This window comes from Microcebus murinus, chromosome 3 (genome assembly GCF_040939455.1).
Source record: "Microcebus murinus isolate Inina chromosome 3, M.murinus_Inina_mat1.0, whole genome shotgun sequence".
Lineage (NCBI taxonomy): Eukaryota > Metazoa > Chordata > Mammalia > Primates > Cheirogaleidae > Microcebus > Microcebus murinus.
In genome coordinates, this window is record NC_134106.1 from 61,851,920 (window position 1) to 61,865,243 (window position 13,324).

At 50.4% G+C, this 13,324-nt stretch overlaps 2 protein-coding genes across 4 annotated transcripts; one reads left to right on the forward strand and one right to left on the reverse strand.

Moving 5' to 3' along the window:
• Positions 1–3,813: 3,813 nt before the first annotated feature.
• On the reverse strand, positions 3,814–9,144 carry C3H2orf81 (chromosome 3 C2orf81 homolog). Of its 2 annotated transcripts, XM_020286219.2 has the most exons (4): positions 8,974–9,143; positions 5,720–5,959; positions 5,404–5,625; positions 3,814–5,265 (listed from the first exon to the last, which is right to left on the reverse strand). In XM_020286219.2, exons 1-4 carry the CDS (start codon positions 8,989–8,991, stop codon positions 3,949–3,951), a joined length of 1,797 nt encoding a protein of 598 aa, XP_020141808.2. In that variant the 5' UTR covers positions 8,992–9,143; the 3' UTR covers positions 3,814–3,948. The 2 variants fall into 2 exon arrangements, with proteins under 2 accessions (XP_020141808.2, XP_075857021.1); XM_076000906.1 differs by lacking the exon at positions 5,720–5,959 and having other exon boundaries at positions 8,974–9,144.
• WDR54 (WD repeat domain 54) lies at positions 9,145–13,241 on the forward strand. Of its 2 annotated transcripts, none has more exons than XM_012788638.3 (10): positions 9,145–9,243; positions 9,586–9,865; positions 10,023–10,085; positions 10,477–10,543; positions 10,636–10,689; positions 11,028–11,155; positions 11,970–12,070; positions 12,171–12,333; positions 12,878–12,952; positions 13,030–13,241. In XM_012788638.3, the coding sequence occupies exons 1-10, from the start codon at positions 9,200–9,202 to the stop codon at positions 13,159–13,161; spliced, it is 1,107 nt and encodes a 368-aa protein (XP_012644092.1). In that variant the 5' UTR covers positions 9,145–9,199; the 3' UTR covers positions 13,162–13,241. The 2 variants fall into 2 exon arrangements, with proteins under 2 accessions (XP_012644092.1, XP_012644093.1); XM_012788639.3 differs by having other exon boundaries at positions 9,153–9,243; positions 9,643–9,865; positions 13,030–13,240.
• Positions 13,242–13,324: the final 83 nt, after the last annotated feature.

Sequence of the window (13,324 nt, forward strand, 5' to 3'; positions counted from 1 at the left end):
AAAACAAAAAAAAAAAAATTTTTTTTAAACAGAGTCTCACTCTGTTGCCTGGGCTAGAGTGCTGTGGTGTCAGCCTAGCTCACAGCAACCTCAAACTCCTGGGCTCAATCAATCCTTCTGCCTCAGCCTCCTGAGTAGGTGGGACTACAGGCATGCGCCATCATGCCCAGCTAATTTATATATATATGTGTATTTTTTTTTTACTTGGCCAATAAATTTCTATTTTTAGTAGAGACGGGGTCTCACTCTTGCTCAGGCTGGTTTTGAACTCCTGGCCTTGAGTGATCCGCCCACCTCGGCATCCCAGAGTGCTAGGATTATAGGCGTGAGCCACCGCACCCAGCCTCTACAAAAATTTTTAAAAATTAGCCAGATGTGGTGGCATGTACCTGTGGTCCCAGCTACTAGGGAGGCTGGGTGGGCTCAGCATTTCAAGACTGCAGTAAGCCATGATTGTGCTACTGCACTCCAGACTGGGCAACAAAGCGAGACCCCCTTCTCGGTAAAAAAAGAAAAGACACTACATACACATTTTTATTGTGGTAAAACATACATAATATAAAATATACTATTTGATATAAATATACTACTTAATATAAAATATACTACTTAATCATTGTTAAGTGGTTAAGTGATCAGAGACCTGGAGGCGGTGCCAGGGATATCCGTGCTCCATAGCTCACATTAATGGTAGTATCCAAGCCAGTAAGGAAGGGTAGGTATTTGAAAGTGTTGGGTGAACTGTAGGAGGAACATGATAGATGATGTTTGTGTTGGAAAATACTGGGAGGAAAGGGATGTTGTGGGTGCCAAAAGAGTGGGGAGAGGTTAAAAGGAGATGTGAAGACAGGGTTGAGAAAAACAGAGGGTGCACAGATGACAAACACAGGGGATAAACAGCTGGTATGGGGATATTGGGAGTATTTGATGGACAAGCCATGTTGGGAGGAGATATGAAGGGTTGAGAGCTGGTGTAGGGAGTGGAGGAGTAGAGGGTATCCCTTGAAGTCTCCAGGGAAGCTCCCCAGTGAATGAAGTCAAAAGCAGTCTGCTGCAGTCATAGCTTTGGTTGAAGGTCAAAGAGTCCCGAGTCCCTGTCAGGTGGTCCTCATCAATGTACCCATGTGCTAGCTGAAAAGAAGACACATTCACCACCTGGGATGACCCTGCCAGTTTCAGGGCCCCTGGGCAGAGAGAGGGCCAAACTCCTCCAACCCAAGTCCTGGGGTAAACTCCCAGGCCCACTCCCCAACCCACTTCTCCAGGAGATTCTAGCTCTTTCAGGGCTTCCTGAGACAGGCAGTGGGCCCCTTGTGCAGGCACCCATGCTAGGCACAGGAGAGCTCAATGTTAACTGAGACCTCATTTTCATTAGCTGCTTTCCTCATGCTCTTCCTCCTCTTTCACTTTAGTATTTGGAATTTTGCCTTGCTTTTCTCCCACTTGCTAATTGGAGCTAACTTAATTGAGCCTTGTTTATATGTTTTATCTCACTGATGGCTAAGAGGGGGAAGAAGAGGCTGAAAACGCCATGAAAGCCGCCTGTCATATGTGCATTCATTCATTCATTTATTCAACCCACAAATGTTCATTAAGTACCTGGAATATGGCAGACACTAAGCTGGGTGCTAGGGACATTAGGGTGTAAGGTTTGGGGGAAAAAATTGTGTTCAGAGACACTTGGGAAAGTGTTAAAAAAGAAAAAACTAAGAACCATCACTGGAAAACTAGCTAAGTATACAAAAAAAAATCTAGATTACATAAAGTATAAAAATAGTAGTTGTCATATATGAGTTTACAATATTGTTTTTAAAATGCTAAAAGTATTTTGAAACTTTTATGTATGTATTTATTTATTTTAGCCTTACATTTAAATTGAGAATTACATTGCTTAAGCCCAGGAGTTCGAGGCTATAGTTAGTTATGATGACATGACTGCACTTTAACCTGGGCAACAGAGGGAGACCTGTCTCAAAAAATGAAAAAGACAGAAGGAAGGAAGGGAGAGAGGAAGGGAGGAAGGAAGGAAGGAATCACAAATGCAAATTTTAGCAGGCGGTATTTAGCCAAAAATGTCTGGAAAAACAATGATTCTTAAAGAGGACAGTGGACCCAAACTTGCAGACATAGTGACATAAAGACCAAAAGAGACCCCTGACAAGAGGCAGAAGGTGGCTATGGGAGATAGTAAGTCACCAGAATGCCTAGGGTACAGGGAAGAGGGGCCAGCACAGATGGGCACAGAAGGTGCCAATCTTTCCTTGGAGTAGATTTGCAAGCAGAAAGGGCCCAACATAGCTGGCAGCAAAGGTGAGATCCAGGCTCTCTGGGGTAGATGTCTTGGGGAACCCTGGGAGGAGATGAGAACACAGGTGGTGAGAAGTGAAGGGACTACCCTGAGGGAGGCAAGGGCTAGGGGGAGAGGTTAGGGTTCAGGAGAAATGCCATAGGGACATGTACATGCAAAGATGGGGGCAATGAAGTTTGAGGCTGTAACTCAGTGTAGGTCTTTTAGGAGAGCGTATGGATTAGAAAGTTTAAGCAGGATTGTATAGGTTAGGCTTTGGGGATACTTGTTTGCGGATCCCTGAGCTAGAAAGGAGGCTGCTGAAATGCGTTTGGTGAAGCAAGCTAAGGCATACACTACTGACTCCAGCCTTGTTTACCAGCAGGTATATCTCAGGATCCTCCTGCAGAAGCCACTGGGCAAAACTCCAAATGGAGGCCAAACAGCTGAGGCCCACCTTGCCAAGCTGTTTGAGGCTGCCTGGATCTCAGCCAGGGCTCACTGTCCATGCTCCTAGCTCTGGCAGCCAAGGAGCACATGGGCCCCACACCAGGCCAGCTCCTGCAACACAACCTTCCCAATACCTGTGGGAGGGCAGCTTCGGAGTAGGCTAGTCTGGGCAGTGATTAGAGTGGAGAGCCAAGGGTGCCAACAGCAGGTGCTCCTCTCTGTCCCCCCCCCCCACTGTTGGGGTTGTTGAGGGCTAAGCCTCCTAGTGACAGGGTAGAAGGAGAACTTGCCACTGTTGGCCTCAGTCACTACTGCCATTTTCCCAGCCTGATCTGTGGAACAGCACTAGAGGTCCCAGGGATGAGACTTCTGTCAGAGCTGCACACACAGTCCAAGCAGGAGGATCAGAATAAGGAGCACAGAGCCAGGGCCCCAGCCCAGGGTGCGAGTGGAGCCCACAGCAACAGAACAGAGACAGCCTGGGCCCGACATTGGGAAGTGCTACAGGAGGAAGTTGGGGGCTGGGTAAATCAAAGCAGAGTGGGGACTAGAAATGAGGCAGGTATGGAACCTAATACAAAATTTAAGGAGGCACTCACTGTTGAGCTTGTTCAACACACAGTTTGAACCTGAAAGAGTTCTTCTGTAAATGTGCCCTGGACACCTGATTGCACCTGCCACAAGGCAGAGATCAAGAGGATCAGGACTTCCTTGAGTCCTATATACATCCAAATCTGTCTCTAAAAGTAAAATCTGGATTTGCAGTCTAAGGTAAATTGACCAAGCTCCAGGGACCAGGGGAGTGAGAAATCAAGTCTGTCATGCCTTGAATCACTCTGTGCCTAAGCAGGGCCATCCCCTTCCTGCTCTACTGAAAGGAGACTGAAAGTTGTCCCTATAGAGCCAAACCCACTTGCAGCGCTGATGTCTACTCCTTAGGGGAGGTGGGTTTCTCCAGAATACCTCTGCTGGGGAGAAGCCTTGGCCCAAATGCAGGGTCTCCTAAGGGTGGTGGTGAGGCTATTCCCTGGAACAAGTGTTCTATCTTCTTCTAGGTCTGCACTTGGGGTTCTGCTGCACTTGGGGTTCAGTGAGAAAGTAAACACCCTTGGAAGAAACTGACAGAGACATCAGACCAATTCTTAAGGCAACTCAGGTGTTTATTTCTGGCAGGCAAACAGAGGCAAGGGCCAGTTCCTACTGCCAGAGGCTCAGGGCTCAGAATGGGGCAGGGGCTTGCAAGGGATCGACCACACTTTGGGGGTTGAGTCCATTAGCTGTGCCGCAGTCACCTGGGGCTTTGGCGCACCTGTCGGGATGGGTTGCTGGTCAATGGGAGGAAAGGTGTCACCATCTTTGTCCTCCTCCTGGGGCACGGCAGAGCTGAGCATCACCTGCGTACTCGGGTTCCACATGCTTACACCACGAGACAGCTGCATGGCTTCTGGCAGCAACATGGGCTTCCACATCACCTGGGACGTGGCGTCGAGGAAGTGGGGTGTATTTTGAAGCCATCTAGGGGGATCCTGATCCTCCCTGTCTGTGGCCTCCAGGCCCTGTGCAGACACTCGGGTCCGGCCAGCCCACAGGTCACCCAGCAGCTCAGCCTCCCCCTCCCAGCCGCTAGGCCACTTGGCACTGGGCCACAGCTTGGGGCTGGGGCTGCGAGCCACATCAAGGAGCGCCGGGTGCGCAGTGAGGAAACGGAGCCCGGGGCTGGGGGATGGCAGCTTTGACCCGAAGGTTGGCGACGGTAGGCGTAAGTTTAAAATCGGGGATCGGGGTCGGTGGCCTGGGCTCAAGGCACGGAAAGGAAAGAACTTTGCCTGAAAGACGCGGAGACCCGGGCTAGAGGTTTTGGGTTCCACGGGGGCCTCGGTCTTTTCATCCCGCTGACGACCGAGGTAGGCTTCCAAGGGGCGCATATCGGAGTCTGGGACCAGGACCTCAGCCTGGGGGCGCACCCAGTGGCGCGGGAACCGCGCGGGGTCCAGGCGCGGGGCCGCCTTACGGCCCGCTCTGTAGGGAGGCGCGCTCAGCAGCACATCCGGGCACCAGGGCTGCTGGAAGGACTTTGAGAGACAGGGCCCGGTGGGGCTGTGCCTAGCGGGGACCGACACGCCCGAGGCCACGTGGGGTGACCCCTCTGTCTTGGGCTCCAGCTGGTCCCTAGCCGCGTCCAGCTGGGGCATACCATAGCTGAGATCTTCCAACAACTGGAAGCTGAGGGGCTGTACCGTCTCTTCTGAGGCCCGGGAGCTCTCCACCAGGGACAGCTCCGGAGAAGGACTGCCGTCAAACTCCGCCTCCACCGAGGATTGGGAGCTCTCCTTCAAGGACTTGGCGACAAGGGGCTCCTTTTCCTCTAAAGAACCTCTGGGCTCTGCCTCTTGAAACAGCTCTAGTGTGAGAGGGGGGCCCGGGGTGACTGTCAGCTCCGGAGAAGGCTCCAAAGATTCCATCTGCTCTTGGGAGCCTCTACCCATCCATGATCTTCCTAAAGCGATCTGGTCCAAGTTCCCGGGGTCCTAGGGAAATGCATCAGGTAGTGAGATGTCGGAAAGGAGAGAAAAGCACTAAGGACAAAGGAGTCCTGAGAGGCTCCTGAAGAGGTCAAGGAAGCGACAGGGGTCCTGGGTCAGGAGAGGGCTGGGGGCTGGGCTTACTTCGCCTTTGAAGTTCTCCTGCAGGCCCTCAAAGGTGGGTGTGTGCAGCACTGGCACTGAACCTTGAGCCCAGGAGTCTATCGTGCACGGCAGTGGCTCCTCATCCTCTCCCCATGTGGGGTCTTCAGCCACTGCAGATTCTCCCTTGTCTTGGACTAGGAAGCGCCACTCAGTGATCTGCAGCATGGCCTCCCGGGCCTGGCTGATGGTGAATGGAATGCACTGCGGAAGCAAGGGTGAGAAAGGGTCTCTCAAGCTGGCAAGGAGGCGCGGGAGGTGCAGGAGATAAGTCTAAAGGACCCGGATCCAAGCCTACCTGCTGGGTCAGGTAGACTTTGAAGGCGGAATCCAGGACCCGAGCCAGCATATCCGCCAAGATGTCACCCACCACCTCCTCTCCCTCCTCGAGAGCCGCAAGCGCCATCCACTCGGCCTCATTGAGCCTCCCAGGCACGATATCCACCTGTGGCACTGGCACAGTGGGTGGCCGTGCCTTTTCTGCCTTGGATCGGGTCGCCCCACGGTCTCGCTGCTGCCTTTCCTGCCTCTCCTGCCTCTGTGGGAACAGAACAGGGCAGTCAGGGCAGGGACCAAGGAGGCAGGGACCACCATCGGCTATGTGCTAGGAGGAAACTTTTTCAAGTTGTCTAGTAGGAAGGAAAAGGGAATTGGACGACAATTTACTAAGAGTCTACTATGTGACAGATGCTTCTAGGTGTTTGACCTAATTAATTTAATTTTCAAAACAGCCCACTAAGCCCATTTTACAAAGAAACTTAAGTTTGACAGAAGTTAACCATGACTTGCTTGGGAGCACAGGGCAAGCAAGCCCAGGCTATATATAGCTCTAACTCCATGGCCCTTGCTATTTGCACTAGTGCAAAGTGTTCAAAATTCTTGAGGGTTCAAAGAACCTGCAAAAGACAAGACCATAAACAGTGCTGCAATTACTGGTGCTATTTGGAGTCTCTTTTACATTTTTTTTTTTTTTTACCAACTATGGTATCTCCATTTTACAATAATTTGCCCAGGATCACACAAGTAGAAAGTAGTGGAGTCAGAATTCATACGCAGGTCTGTCTGACTCTAGAGACTAATTCTATCCTGCCTCCCAAACAAAAACATTTGCAACAAATATGAAAAACAACAAATACTCTCCAATACATTAAAAAACTCATATAAAAAAAATAAGCTGGTGGGCATGGTGGCATGTGCCTATAGTCCCAGCTACTCAGAAGGCTGAGGATCAATTGAGTCCAGGAGTTTGAGTCCAGCCTGGTCAACACAGCAAGACCCCATCTCTTAAAAAAAAAAAAAAGAAGAAGAAGAAGAAGAAGAAAAACTATTTAAGATCCCAAAGATAAGCAAAGGACATAACATTCCACAAAAGAGGATCTATAGATGACTAATAAATACAATGAAAAGATGTCCAACCTTTAAAACATCAAAATATGCAAATTTAATTGAGATTCTGATTTTTAAGAGTCTCATGCTCTACCAACTGAGCTAGCTGGGCAAACGCAACAGATTCTGATTTTTAGATCAGCAAATTAGAAGTTATTTTCAAAATAGGAATACTCAACACTGGCAAATGTTTGGGAAAGTACATAGTGTGACACCATGCTGACGGGAATGTTAAAAACTGCCAATCAGCAGTATGTATCAAGAGCCTTAAAAAATGTTTTTACTCCTTCAGCCCTGCAATTTCAGTTCTATAAATACAGCCAAAGGCATCTTCTGAAATGAAAATAAAAACATATTTTCCAACATATTCCCTGTGGTATTTTTTATAATAGTAGAATATTGAAAACATGTCTAAGAAAAAAAAAAGAATAGGTGGTTAATTTTGCTATATGTATGTGCTATATATGATGGCATATTATGCAATGATTAAAGGTCATCTTTAGGCCAGGCGCAGTGGCTCACTCCTGTAATCCTAGCACTCTGGGAGGCCGAGGCGGGCGGATTGCTTGAGGTCAGGAGTTCAAAACCAGCCTGAGCAAGAGCAAGACCCCATCTCTACTATAAACATAGAAAGAAATTAATTGGCCAACTAGTATATATAGAAAAAATTAGCCGGGCATGGTGGCGCATGCCTATAGTCCCAGCTACTCAGGAGGCTGAGGCAGCAGGATTGTTTGAGCCCAGGAGTTTGAGGTTGCTGTGAGCTAGGCTGATGCCACGGCACTCACTCTAGCCTGGGCAACAAAGCGAGACTCTGTCTCAAAAAAAAAAAACCAAAAAAAAGAAAAGGTCATCTTTAGGAAGAATTTGCAATGGCATAGGAAAATGCTTATGATGTAATGTTTAGTGAAAGAATACAAAATTACATATCAATTATTTTCTCAGATATGTGAACCAGTCTGTGTTAAAGAAAAGGAAAACACTAAAATGATAACAGAAGGTATGTTTCCTTCCTATGCTCTTTTCTATTTTAGAAGTACTCTACAATGAGTTTGTATCCTTTTATAATCACTTAAAAAGACTAGTCCCCAAAACTTATGTTAGGGACATAGCAATTTACCAAGTCTCTTGAGAGTCTCCTCACTTCCCACAACACTGTCCTATAACCTGGTTCCTTCCAAAATTTACCTCCAATTGTGATCTTCTTAAATCTTTGCCTACCACACTCCCCTTACACACACACACAACCTTATTATTGTTTCATACCTCGTGTTCCCTAAAATTCATTCTCCCCTGAAATCAGGTGTTTCCTAAATCTCACACTGAAATCAAAATCCCTTAAGCCACATTTCCCTTTGCCACCATCGAGAACAGCCCTGTGGCAAGCATCAGGAGTGGTCCACAGCCCAGGCCAAGCTCTACCAGAGCTGAGCAAATAGGACTGGGACAAGGGGCAGATAGGACTGGGACAAGAGAATTGGTTCCTGGCCAGGAGCAGTGGCTCATGCCTGTAGTCCTAGCACTTTGGGAGGCTGAGGCGGGTGGATCACTTGAGGTCAGGAGTTTGAGACTGGCCTGATCAAGAGCGAGATCCTGTCTCTACAAAAAATAGAAAACTAGCTGGCCTTCTACTTGGAAGGCTGAGGCAGGAGGATCATTTGAGCCCAGAAGTGTGAGGTTGCAATGAGCTATGATCATGTCACTGCCCTCTATCCCAGGCAACAAGGTCGTGGACAAAGACATTTAACAAAAGCTCTTCAAATCTGTTTTATTATAAAATTTCTTGGCTTTTGAATAATTTGCCTTTCAAGTGCAGCCTCAGAGATGTTGTGTAATTCATTTCTTCCTTCTGAAATTCTCTAAATAGATGATTTATCTATCATCACCACTCCCCAAATGCCTATTTCTGGTTTATCCAATTAAATAAGCACTTCAATGCAAGGGAAATATTACGTACATTAGCTGTTTCCACATTTACTTCTTGTTCTCAGGCTCTACACCACCCGAGTGTGACAAAGCATGTGGCTCCCTGGGTCATCGAGAACGCCCACACGATGGGCGGAAGCAAGTAGGGGCGCCGGGCGGCGCAGAGCTGGCCCACTGTTCCCGACCGACCTCAACGCCCATCCCTGGCTCCGGCGCACCCCCAGCTAAGCTAACGCTCACCGAGCCTTCGTGAGCCATAGCCACAGCAGTCGCGACCGCAGCAACCCTGGCGTTTCATCTGCACCCCGGCCTCCGGGCAGCCTAACGGTCGCCTCGGCAACCACGCGACGCGCAGGGTCGAGCGCCCCGCCGGGTCGAGCGCCCCGCCCACAGTTGCTCCGGCAACCGCGCTGCGCGCTCCAGCCATTCACCCCGCCCAACGGCCGTGCGTACGTGCGTCGTCTCTATGGTGGCGGCGGATTCGGAGGGACCGAACGCACCCGGAGTCAGGCAAGGGGATCTGGGGCTGCGGGTGTGACCTCTGACCTGGGTTGGGGGCTTCGGGGAGCTCAACCGAGGGGAAAAAAGTCTAGGGTAGGGGCGTCATCGCGCCTTCTTAGCACGTCGCTTGGGGCCACCAGGTGGTCCTGTGCCATCACCATTGCACCTCTAGAATTCCCCCCGCATCGCCTCATGACTCAGCCCTGGGACTTCTCTCTCCTGCTCCAGAGCTACTCTCCACGTCATGTGACCCCCTCCGCACCCCCCTCCAGTCACCGCGCTGGGGTTACCCCTTCGTGTGACCCAGACTCCAGGGTCTCCCGAAGCGCCTCCTGATAGCCACCCTTTCAGGAATCTCCGCTGTCGTCTGTTTCCCGCGCGCCTGGTGATTCGGGTGTCCCTCCCCAGGATGTTCCGGCGAGAGCGCTCTATTCCCCTTCGAGGCTCGGCCGCCGCCCTGTGCAACAACCTCAGTGTGCTGCAACTGCCGGCCCGCAACCTCACGCATTTTGGAGTGGTTCATGGACCGAGCGCCCAGCTTCTCAGCGCTGCCCCTGAGGGTGTGTCCTTGGCCCAGCGCCAACTCCACGCCAAGGAGGGCGCTGGAGTGAGCCCCCCACTTATCACTCAGGTGAGGCATAGAGTTGGGAGTGGCGTTGCTGAACCCAGGCCTACCCTTTCTCTCCAAATCTCAAAGGAGTAGGCCTTCCCTAACCTCTGAATTTACACTCTGACTTCTCGTTTCCCCTGCTCTGATTTTCTCCCTACACTGATCCACCTCCTTCCAGGTCCACTGGTGTGTCCTCCCCTTCCGAGTACTGCTGGTACTCACCTCACACCGAGGAATACAGGTAAGAACACCCTCCTGCCTTACCCCACAGTCTTGTCAGCTCCCCTGCAGGGATTCCAGACCCTTCCCCACTTGCCTCTAAACACTTCCAAACTTTTCACATGCTTAACCCACTCCCTTTTTCTATTTCTCATTTTAATTCCTTACATCTTTTCTAGTTCCCAAGTGCCACCTCCAAAATCTGCCCCTTTACCAGTTGTATGACTATAGGCAATTAACTACTCAGAACCTCAGTGTCTTCCTCTGTAAAATGGGGATAAAAGTAGTACCTACCTCCCAGAATTGTTTTGAGGATTAAATGGGCTAAAGCTAACATGTATATGTGAAGTACTCAGTACAGAGCTGGCAGAAGTCAGCTGGATTATGTTCCCATCCTTGCCCTTGTTTTGCAGATGTACGAGTCTGATGGTTCTGTCATGGTCTACTGGCACGCTCTGGACTCTGGAGATGCTTCTCCAAGTACCTGCAGGACCAAGTGGGGTGGGGGTAGGGATTGCTTGCTGGGGCTGGGAGAAGTACTATTTCTGATAATTTTCCCCTTTCATACTCAGTACAGGCTGTGTTTGCCCGAGGAATTGCTGCCAGTGGCCACTACATCTGTGTGGGTGAGGGGACCAGGGGCAGGGCATTGATGAATGCTGGGAGCATAGGGGTGTGAGCTTTGGGCAGGAGAATGCTAAGGGCCTGAGGAAATTGTGGAGGGTTAGAGGGAAGGGTGGGAGTGGAGGGTAATCTGAAAGAATTCCAAAAAGCCACAGAGGGGTTCAGAGGGGCAGGGTGGGATAGGAGGGTAATGAATGGCGGGGCAGGGCTATCAGAGCAGTGAGAGGTGGGTTTGTTACTAAGGTTTCCGGGACAGAGGGAATCCTGAGTGTGGTGGCTGGAGGGTCAGGGACCCAGGAGGGTCGGGGAGCCATCAGTGGGGCACTGGTTTTGGCTGCAGGAACATGGTCAGGCCGGGTGCTGGTGTTTGACATCCCAGCCAAGGGTCCCAACATTGTACTGAGTGAGGAGCTGGCTGGGCACCAGACGCCAGTCACAGACATTGCCACCGAGCCTGCCCAAGGACAGGTGAGTAGATATCTCCTACCTATTCCAGTGAGCCTTGGAACTTTCCCCACTCTGGGATGGAGGGGACTTGGGTTCAGGTCTTGGCTCTGCCACTAAGCAGCTGGATGACTTTGGGCAAATCTCCACCTCCTTAGTCTTTGGCAACCTTGGATCCAGTGATAAAGCCAGAGATATTTTATTTATATGGCAGTTTATAGTTCACTAAAACTTTTTAATACAGGTGTGAATTTCTAAGTTGCTTTCCAGCTCTGACATGTGTAGCTTTCTTCTCTGGACTTGGGCACATCCTACTTACTCTGGCCCAGCTCCAGTGCCATCTTCTCCAGGAAGCCTTCCCCCTATTCCAGCTCCCACTGATTCCCTTAGCTGAACCCTGAATTGACAGTGCCCTCAAAGACAACTCTTGTCTCTCCAATTGGTTTGCAAACCTTTTGAGAGCAGGGTATATATTTCCTAATTCATACTCTCCACTGTGCCTGGTACAGGGCTGGGCCCATGAGCTATGCTGGCTGCCAAGTGTTGGGGGTTGGAAGGCCCAGGGTCTAGGCATGACTGACTGGCTCGCTCACTGCAAGACCTCCAAAGACAACTGTATACCCCCTCTTAACATATGATGTGTGTGTGAGAGGGAAGCTATGAGACTCTATAAAGAAATGCAAGGGAAGCAGTTCATGCTTCCTGAGGGAACCCTGGGGAAGGTTTCTTGTGGGTCCAGCTGGTGACGGCTCCACACAAATACTGCCTCCCTGCCTCTCCTGCCCTGTGTACAGGACCAGAGCAGGGGAGAAAGGCTGATCCCACCTTTCCCCCTCAGGATTGTGTGGTTGACATGGTGACGGCAGATGACTCAGGCTTGTTGTGTGTCTGGCGGTCAGGGCCAGAATTCAAATTACTGACCCGCATTCCAGGATTCGGGTAGGTGAGGCAGAAGGGGGTGGAGGCCTTCCTGAGGTAGCTTCAGGATGGGGATTGGGACTGGGTCTGGTGAAATCAAAATTGGGTGTCACCCTTGCAGAGTCCCATGCCCCTCTGTGCAGCTGTGGCAGGGGATCATAGCAGCAGGCTATGGGAATGGGCAAGTTCGTCTGTATGAGGCTACTACAGGAACTCTACACGCCCAGATCAACGCCCATGCCCGGGCCATCTGTGCCCTGGACCTAGCTCCTGAGATGGGCAAGGTCAGTCTCCTCCTCTATCCCTGCATACCCTTTTTCCTGGTGCTGGGATGTTGAGAGAACATCATAGGCTTGTCTTTGCTACTTAATATAGTCCTCCTCGGCCAGGTGCGGTGGCTCACGCCTGTAATCCTAGCACTCTGGGAGGCCAAGGTGGGCGGATGGCTCAAGGTCTGGAGTTCAAAACCAGCCTGAGCAAGAGCAAGACCCCATCTCTACTATAAATAGAAAGAAATTAATTGGCCAACTAGTATATGTAGAAAAAATTAGCCAGGCATGGTGGCGAATGCCTGTAGTCCCAGCTACTCAGGAGGCTGAGGCAGCAGGATCACTTGAGCCCAGGAGTTTGAGGTTGCTGTGAGCTAGGCTAACGCCACGGCACTCACTCTAGCCTAGGCAACACAGTGAGACTCTGTCTCAAAAAAAAATAATAATAATATAATATAGTCCTCCTCCCCAGGGCACCTGGACTGGACATTCCAGCCTATACCTGTCCCCTGCTAGGGCATTCTGACTCCCATTCATTCCTCCCTGCTTTTATTAATAGCTACTCTCCGCAGCTGAGGACACCTTTGTGCATATCTGGAAGCTGAGCAGAAGCCCAGAGAGTGGCTACATTGAGGTCTGTGTCATGGGAGGGGTGGAATGGGGGGTCTGAGCTTGAGGCACCAGGCCTTGACCAGCCCATTTCTCCTCCAGGTGGAACACTGTCATGGTGAGTGTGTGTTCGACACCCAGGTGTGTGGTGCTCGATTCTGTGATCCCTCAGGCAACTCCTTTGCTGTGACTGGCTACGACCTCGCTGAGATCCTGCGATTCAGCAGTGTGTGAGCGAAGAGCAGTTTCCTTTCTCCCTATACTTTGTTATATTTATAAAGTACCCCTTCTACCCAATCCTGGTCTGACTACTCAGTACCACAGTCATACTTCACAACTGGTGAACTCAGCCCCAAGGATGAGGTGGGACACATCTAGACCAATCAGAGAGATAACC

Bases quoted from the DNA above. Each gene is read 5' to 3' on its own strand.
- C3H2orf81 (XM_020286219.2), bottom strand. The intron at 5,626-5,719 runs GTAGGCTTGGAT...TTGCTTCCGCAG, and splicing joins AAGTCTACCTGACCCAGCAG to TGCATTCCATTCACCATCAG. The intron at 5,266-5,403 runs GTAAGCCCAGCC...GCATTTCCCTAG, and splicing joins AGGAGAACTTCAAAGGCGAA to GACCCCGGGAACTTGGACCA.
- WDR54 (XM_012788638.3), top strand. From the start codon at position 9,200: ATGGTGGCGGCGGATTCGGAGGGACCGAACGCACCCGGAGTCAG. The intron at 9,866-10,022 runs GTGAGGCATAGA...ACCTCCTTCCAG, and splicing joins GCCCCCCACTTATCACTCAG to GTCCACTGGTGTGTCCTCCC. The intron at 10,086-10,476 runs GTAAGAACACCC...CTTGTTTTGCAG, and splicing joins CCTCACACCGAGGAATACAG to ATGTACGAGTCTGATGGTTC.